The 8,680-nt window shown below is 41.2% G+C and overlaps 1 protein-coding gene across 1 annotated transcript; it reads left to right on the top strand.

Annotated features, from left to right (window-relative positions):
* Nucleotides 1-3,870: 3,870 nt before the first annotated feature.
* LOC124881019 (protein IWS1 homolog) lies at nucleotides 3,871-5,354 on the top strand. Its single transcript, XM_047386503.1, has 2 exons — nucleotides 3,871-4,790; nucleotides 4,835-5,354. Exons 1-2 carry the CDS (start codon nucleotides 3,871-3,873, stop codon nucleotides 5,352-5,354), a joined length of 1,440 nt encoding a protein of 479 aa, XP_047242459.1.
* Nucleotides 5,355-8,680: the final 3,326 nt, after the last annotated feature.

Here is an 8,680-nt window from a genome sequence, read left to right as displayed (position 1 = left end):
CCAGTCCGACCGTCTACCAGCTGATAGCCAAATAGAAACATCAGCACTCCAGGATGGCTTCTTTCTCCAAGGTTAACCCAAATTCCACATTGTGTCCATAAACTGCTGGTTTGATCTTCATAGACACTCAATGCGCATATATTTTCTTTTATTATAGTGTTTAGTGGTCATTTTTATCAGCTTGAGTAGAATGTTGCTTTGTGATAATTAGGTGAAGGTGTTTTTGGACCAGAGTAGAAATTATCTCAGGGCTATATGGTTTTAATAAATCTTTACATATATAAGAGAAGCGTTTATGTTTATTTGGTGCAAGAGTGATTTATCTGTTAAAAATAAGGTCAAAGTTCCCCCACTGTTCAGCAGGGGCGGCTGATCAGAAAGTGACATTTCTGACTTTCATTCATAGGTAACGATTTTTGGTTAAAGAAATATTTTTCTGAATTATGATTTTAATTATAATTTTGATAAACAGTAATTAATCAATAAGCATAATCATTAAAACAGGGATAGGAATCAGCAAAAAGGTGAATTGACTTGGATACTTTGTACACCACAGGAATGAGGAAATATTTTAAATCTCATCATCTCACATGAAAAAAAAACATTATTCTTCTTATTATCAAAGATTAAACTTACCACAGAAACAAGCAGGAAGCAGCTGAGAAACAGCAGAGTCCTGATGAGTGACGCAGGTAAAAAAAGCAGCCATTTCCTCATTGAAATTCCTCAATGAGTTTAACCCTGAGTTTAGTGTAATACTCAACAAAGATCAGAGTTTAACTTTAGTAATAAACTCTGTTAGATCTACTTTAGGGTTAGAGAGGAACTCTGACTCTAGTTTAGGCCGACTAACTATTTCTAGTCGAGAGAAACTCAGGGTTGAATCGAGGTCTCGCTGCGACGGCTTCACGGAAGAAGGAGGAGCTGAGAGACAACATGAACCTACGCACATTAAAAACTAACCTACCATCAGTTTCTAACTAACCACAGTGACCAACATCTGAACCAACCAACAAACTGGTACCTGGTCCAACATCTACCTCCTTTAAAAGCCTTCAATAAGAACAAGAAGACGACCAACGTCCAAAAATCTGCAGACGACACTGCGCATGTGTCAGTCTGCTCTTCATGGAAATCACGTGACTTCTACAGAGGTCACCTGACTAACTGAATTTATCTCCATAGATCTGTTTAAACAGGTTTAATCTGAAACATTTTATCCTGAAAACTAATAATAAATCTGCTCCTAACTCTGTAATCTGTTCATGCAACATCACAATGAAACTGATTTCCATCAGAAAGAGGAAGTCTGGAGCAGCAAACCAACATTAAACCTGGTAACACTTCAGGATTTATGGTCTGAGTTATTGTTAAAGTAAATACAGATAGACCTTAAATTATTCACACCCTCTCTTTGCCATCACCCTAATCTTTAGCTTCCTCCACAGATTTTCTATCAGACTCAAGTCAGGATTCAGTTTGGGTCTAAAATGTTAACCTGACTTCCAGTCAGAAGAAACATGTTGGTAGAAATAAAATATTACTTTAAACCTAAATCTACCAGGGGTATGAATAATTATGGGCCTATACTGTAACTACCTCAGGGTTAAATGAAAAAGAAAAGAAAGTTTAGTGACTAGTTGCTAAAATGCAAATATTAAATGTTAAATATACTGATTTAATCACTATAATCAAAGATTAAATATGAAATAAATCTAGTTTTTGTTCCGTGTCGTCAGAAAAATAGAGAAATAAAACTAACCTTTGTTAGAGGAAGCTCCCAGCTGACAGTTAAAGAGTGAAACCAGTAATCTGAATTTATAAAGATCCAGCCTACAGTAGACCTGCCCACAGGTTATCTGATGACACAACTTTGTTGCATTGTTTTATGACAGCTTCCTGCAGTGAAGCTGGGAAAACTGGTTTGGACCCATTAAAACAGTCTGACAGATCAGCTGCCTCTGTTTGCATCGTGTAAAACCAGTTTGTTGGACCCAGTCTGGTTGGTTCATCATACAGCAGGTTCTACCCAGGAGCTCTTCATACTCTAAGAGTTTTACAGTGCTGCTGCTTGTAGATTCTTTGCTTTATTGTCTCCAGCTGTGAACATCAGCTGGGCTGTTTGAAGGTCTACCACATCTGGAAGTCTGAGGAGGTGGGACTCTATAAACAAATTAGTTTGGTTGTGAAAACCTGCCTTAAGACCTTCCTGACGGCTCTGTTTGTTACGGTCGGAGTGAAGTTTGCTAGATGCTGCCCTAAGCTTCCATAAAGTAACTCAAATACGACAAAATAAGTCAATAATACAGATTATGAGGAGCTGTTCTCAGCTTGTTTAATACTCAGAGTTTACTAAATGAAACAGGTAGATCAAGGTTGAACTGAAAACCAAATGAGAGCTTAGATTTAAATAAAAGCAGGAAATGAAAAGTTTCTCTGACTGTAAAATGGAAACCAGCCGAGGCCTCAGAGGACAGCAGCGTTAAAATGATCCCAGAACTCCACACTGAGATTAACCAACGTAACAACAACCAGGTGGACCGATCCATCAGTCACCAACGACCTTCTGACCTATGACATCATCAAACTACATAACCATCAAACCATGTAACATCTGACACTTTGTTCAGTGGAAAATAGTTCAACTTGATCAAACCAAAGCTTTGGTATCAGAGAGCTGCTAAACTCAACAGTCCACCAGTTTTCAAACTGCTGCGTTCTGCCAACAGATCATTATTTAGTGTAAGACGGAGACTGAACCAGTCAGACTGTCTGCAGTCAGTTTGAAGAAGGAAAACAACCAGTCAGTTCAGTGCAGTGTGTCCTTCATTTCCAGGTAGATCACCTGATCTCATCAAGATCAACCCACAGCTCTGGAGTTTACCTTCAAACATTTACTGTAACACTTTCTTTCCTGTAAAACTTCTCCTTCACAGAGTCAAACTCATCAGAATCATCTCAGATCTGGTCTGAATGAAACCAGCCAACAAGAAGCTAAACTCTCTCTAACTCCATGACTTTATTGGGGAGTTTTTTACCCAAAGCCAGTAAACAAATGAAACAGAAACTAGTTTTACATAACCAAATGACCACCAAAGAGGAACAAACTGACAGATTCAGACCCAGACCTTTATCCAGTCTCAACTATTTAATCTGTGACAGATTCAGTCACCAAAAACATCTGAGTTTCCATTTTAAATCATTTCTAAATGATTCTCAGCTTCTTATAAAACTCATCAAATGTTTAATAAATGATTCCCATCTTCACACAGTTCCAGATGATCCATTAAGGATCTAGGAGACATTTCTGTCTCTAGAAGACTTCTAAGTTTGTAACATTTACCAGATGTGGACATGTTGTCCTGTTCTGTCCAGCTCTAATTATTCAAAATAATCACCTTCTCCATCGTTAGGATCTGTGACAGTATACTGGTGAAGGAGCTCTTTGCTTTATGGTCTCACTGATCATCAGATTTATATGAACATCAGACAAAGATAACCTGAACAAATACAAGAATAAAACTGTTTTTAAATCAGGATTTTATTTATTAAGGGAAATAAACTCTCCAACCTGATTTTATGTGTAAATATTGCTGAATCATGAATGAACTGTGATTGAACACATTTTTATACATTTCCAGGAGCTTCACCTGGTCTTCATTACTGCCAGACTCGTACAATCCATGAATCACTCAGGTAGAACCTCTCTGACAACAGGAAGTAGGCTAAAGATCTGGAGCCACAAAATGCTTCAATCTAAAGAAATTCTAGAGAAGATGAGAAACAAAGTCGCTGACATCTATCAGTCTTGAAAAGGTTGCAAAGTTATTTCTACCAAAATGAGAACCTTTATCTACAGAAAAAGACAACATGAAACAGAGGAGAACCTTCCCAGCAATGGCCGACCCACCAAAAGACCTCATAAATGACCCGTCTAGGGCCGACCCACCAAAAGACCTCATAAACGACCCATCTAGGGCCGACCCACCAAAAGATCTCATAAACAACCCATCTAGGGCCGACCCACCAAAAGACCTCATAAACTACCCGTCTAGGGCCGACCCACCAAAAGATCTCATAAACGACCCGTCTAGGGCCGACCCACCAAAAGATCTCATAAACGACCCATCTAGGGCCGACCCACCAAAAGACCTCATAAACGACCCATCTAGGGCCGACCCACCAAAAGACCTCATAAACGACCCATCTAGGGCCGACCCACCAAAAGACCTCATAAACAACCCATCTAGGGCCGACCCACCAAAAGACCTCATAAACTACCCGTCTAGGGCCGACCCACCAAAAGACCTCATAAACGACCCGTCTAGGGCCGACCCACCAAAAGATCTCATAAACGACCCATCTAGGGCCGACCCACCAAAAGACCTCATAAACGACCCATCTAGGGCCGACCCACCAAAAGATCTCATAAACGACCCATCTAGGGCCGACCCACCAAAAGACCTCATAAACAACCCCTCTAGGGCCGACCCACCAAAAGACCTCATAAACTACCCATCTAGGGCCGACCCACCAAAAGATCTCATAAACAACCCCTCTAGGGCCGACCCACCAAAAGACCTCATAAACTACCCGTCTAGGGCCGACCCACCAAAAGACCTCATAAACGACCCGTCTAGGGCCGACCCACCAAAAGATCTCATAAACAACCCGTCTAGGGCCGACCCACCAAAAGATCTCATAAACGACCCGTCTAGGGCCGACCCACCAAAAGACCTCATAAACGACCCGTCTAGGGCCGACCCACCAAAAGACCTCATAAACGACCCGTCTAGGGCCGACCCACCAAAAGATCTCATAACGACCCTTCTAGGGCCGACCCACCAAAAGACCTCATAAACGACCCGTCTAGGGCCGACCCACCAAAAGATCTCATAAACGACCCTTCTAGGGCCGACCCACCAAAAGATCTCATAAACGACCCGTCTAGGGCCGACCCACCAAAAGACCTCATAAACGACCCGTCTAGGGCCGACCCACCAAAAGACCTCATAAACGACCCGTCTAGGGCCGACCCACCAAAAGACCTCATAAACGACCCCTCTAGGGCCGACCCACCAAAAGACCTCATAAACGACCCATCTAGGGCCGACCCACCAAAAGATCTCATAAACGACCCATCTAGGGCCGACCCACCAAAAGACCTCATAAACGACCCATCTAGGGCCGACCCACCAAAAGATCTCATAAACGACCCATCTAGGGCCGACCCACCAAAAGACCTCATAAACGACCCATCTAGGGCCGACCCACCAAAAGATCTCATAAACGACCCATCTAGGGCCGACCCACCAAAAGACCTCATAAACAACCCGTCCAGGGCCCCACTGTAGAAAAGGGTTGGTGAGTAAGTTCTGGAGTAAGTATGTGAAAACTCTGGGATTTTGGTAGCCGTTACCCTGGTTACCCCTGCAAGGTCCTCCATGAACCAACCCTGCTCAGTAACAGGGTTTGTTGAACTAACTCAGGGTTTGGTCTACTTTCTAGCTCAGATCTGGAACAAGGAAAGTGTCAGAAATTGTGAGATCTTTTCTGGAGGAGTCTGGAGATGTTGGAGCCCAAATACTCCTCAGAAATCTCAGGAGAGGGTGATCAGACCACGATTAGATGTCTTATCATTTCCTGGATTATATTTTTGAGCGTTACCGTTAATCTTCTACGTTCTGGTTTTGTCTGTATAACAGGTGATGCAGAAAATCATTCCAAGTTTGTTGTGCTGTCAGGAACGTTAATGTTGCTCTCACACTGTTACCGTATGGCAGAGGTTCCCATGATGTTGATCTCAAACATTCAGTGAAGTCAGATTGTCTTCCTCAGCAGAGAGGTTCATGTCGCTGCCTGTCAGGATACCAGAACACCGAGGTTTGATCCCAGAATCAGATTGTAGTTTAGTTCTGTTTCATGTTATCATTATCAGGCAGAAATATCTTAGGTTTAGTTACATCTTATTTTAAAACAGAGCTTTTAGACTGGAGCCTCCAGATCTTTGTGACTTGGACATTTATAAGAAGCTTTACAGTCTGACAAACTGGGCAAGTAATAGAAGAAGAATCCACAGAACCACAGGTATCAGTGAAAGCAATAATTTAGTCTCTGTCACATTTTTATAACTAAGCTTTATCTATTCATTTATTTCTGGGTTTCCACATGAAGGTTACATTCCCTGCTGCTTCACTAAATAAAGGGGATTATATTTTAATTGATTTATGTTTTATATTATATTACACAATTTTACATTGCATGGTGAGCAGGTCTCACATATTAGATGATAGATGATAGATATAAAACTGTGGAAATGGTGGTGGACTTTTGGAGAACACCACCCCCATACACCCCCCTCACCATCCTCAACAACACTGTATCACTTCAGGTTCTTAGGAACCACCATCTCCAAGGACCTGAGATGGTCTTCACACATAGACACTGTTCAAAAGAAGGCCCAGCAGAGACTGTAGTTCCTGAGGCAACTCAAGAAGTTCAACCTTCCACAGGAGCTGCTGGTCATCTTCTCCACTGCCATCATTCAGTCTGTCCTGTCTTCATCCATCTCAGTGTGGTTTGGCTCATCCACAAAACAGGACAGGTCCAGACTGCAACGAATAATCAGGACTGCAGAGAGAATAATCAGGGCTGACCTTCCCTCCATCCAGGACTTATACAGGTCTAGGGTCAAGAAAAGAGCTTCTAAAATCTCTGCAGACCCCACACACCCTGCACATAAACTGTTTAGAGTTTTACCTTCAGGTGGCGCTACAGAGCACTGTTCACTAAAACCGAATACAGAGACAGTTTCTTCCCCCAGGATGTTTCTCTGATGAACATTTAATAGAGTACAAAACAACAGCATACAGATGTTGCAAATGCACCTTTTTATTATATATGTGTATATTGTACATCGTAAATATGTTTATTCTGTAATACAAAAACAGAACAAAAGAACAAAGTGTACCGGAGTCAAATTCCTTGTTTGTATGAACGAACTTGGCAATAAAGTTGATTCTGATCTAAATATCTATCTATCTATCTATCTATCTATCTATCTATCTATCTATCTATCTATCTATCTATCTATCTATCTATCTATCTATCTATCTATCTATCTATCTATCTATCTATCTATCTATCTATCTATCTATCTATCTATCTATCTATATTAATAAGATAGTTAAACAAGGATGTGTGTGTGTGTGTGTGTGTGTGTGTGTGTGTGTGTGTGTCAATTAGGCGACTGTGGCTTAGTGGAAACCAGCCTCCTCCTGCCACATGTCGATGTGCCACTGAGCAAGGCACTTAATGTGTGCCTGTTTGTAAGTGCAACTGAGTGAATGAGGCTCTAGTGTGAAGCGCTTTAATATTTTGGTGTGACTGGAAAAGTGATTCATACACACCTGTGGACAAATTTGTTGGTACCCCTGTTGCACAAAAACCCACAATGGTCACTGAAATAACTTGAAACTGACCAAGGTGATAATAAATAACAATTCACTGAAAATCAACCAATGAAAATCAGACATTGGTTTTGAATTGTTGTTCAACAGAATCATTCTAAAAAACAAACTAATTAAACAGACCTGGACATAAATGATGGTACCTGGAACTTAATATTTTGTTGCTTAACTTTTTGAGGCGATCATTTCAACAGTGATCGACAGTATTATTTTCTTGATTTCTTGATTAATTCAAACAGTGGTTTCCTTCTTGGTCGTCTCCCATGACGTCCATTTTGGCTCATACAACGACGGATGCTGTGATCTGACACTGATGTACCTTGAACTTTGACTTCTCCTTCCATTTCTTTGGAGGTTGTTCTGGGCTCTTTGGTTACCAGTCGCATTATCCTTCTTTTCAATTTGTTATCAATTTTCCTGCAGAGGCCACGTCCAGGGAGGTCAGCTACAGACTGTGGACCTTAAACCTCTGAATAATATGTGCAGCTGTGGTCACAGGAACATCAAGTCTTATAGCGTTTACCTTTAATATGATTATCTATAATAATCTTTCTAATCTCTTGGGACAACTCTCTCCTTAGCTTCCTCTGGTCCAAGCTCAGTGTGGTTCACACCTTGTCACCAAACAGCACAGTGTCTACTAGTCACCCTTTAAATGAGCAGACGGACTGATTAAAAGCTTGAAGACACCTGTAATGCTAACTAGAGGACATACCTTAGTTTAACACGTCCCTATAGTCAAATTATTTTCAATCTTTTCTAGGGGTAACATTGATTTTGTCCAGGTCTGTTTCATTTGTTTGTTTTTTAAAATGATTCTGTTCAACCTTAATTTAAAATCAATGTCTGATTTTAATCGGGGGATTTTCAGTACACTTTTATTCCTTATTACTTTTGTCAGCTTCAAGTTATTTCAGGGACCATTGTGGGTTTTTTGTTTATTAACAGAGGGGTACCAACAGTTTTGTCAATGCGTGTTCTTTCAGTCCATTTACCATTTATTTTGTCACCTGGATTGGCAAAGTAGTTAGAATATTAAGAAGGGTAGCAACCTTGCAGCACTCAAGGGGCACCCAGGGGCAGCAAGGCACAGGTAGCCTCGGCTCCAGGAGGCCCCAGACAGACACCAGGCACCTCCATAGAATATGCTGCAGCAGGTGTAGGGAGGTTCTGCTGGTTCCACTTTCCCCAGACAAGCTGAGCAGATTTTC

Source organism: Girardinichthys multiradiatus, chromosome 14 (assembly GCF_021462225.1).
Source record: "Girardinichthys multiradiatus isolate DD_20200921_A chromosome 14, DD_fGirMul_XY1, whole genome shotgun sequence".
Classification (NCBI taxonomy): domain Eukaryota; kingdom Metazoa; phylum Chordata; class Actinopteri; order Cyprinodontiformes; family Goodeidae; genus Girardinichthys; species Girardinichthys multiradiatus.
This window is presented reverse-complemented; position numbering and strand designations above follow the sequence as displayed.

What these genes read in the sequence shown, in the direction of transcription:
- LOC124881019 (XM_047386503.1), top strand. Translation starts at nt 3,871, where the DNA reads ATGAAACAGAGGAGAACCTTCCCAGCAATGGCCGACCCACCAAAAGAC. An exon ending in AAAGACCTCATAAACGACCC is followed by an intron (nt 4,791 to 4,834) that starts GTCTAGGGCCGA and finishes CGACCCTTCTAG; the next exon opens with GGCCGACCCACCAAAAGACC.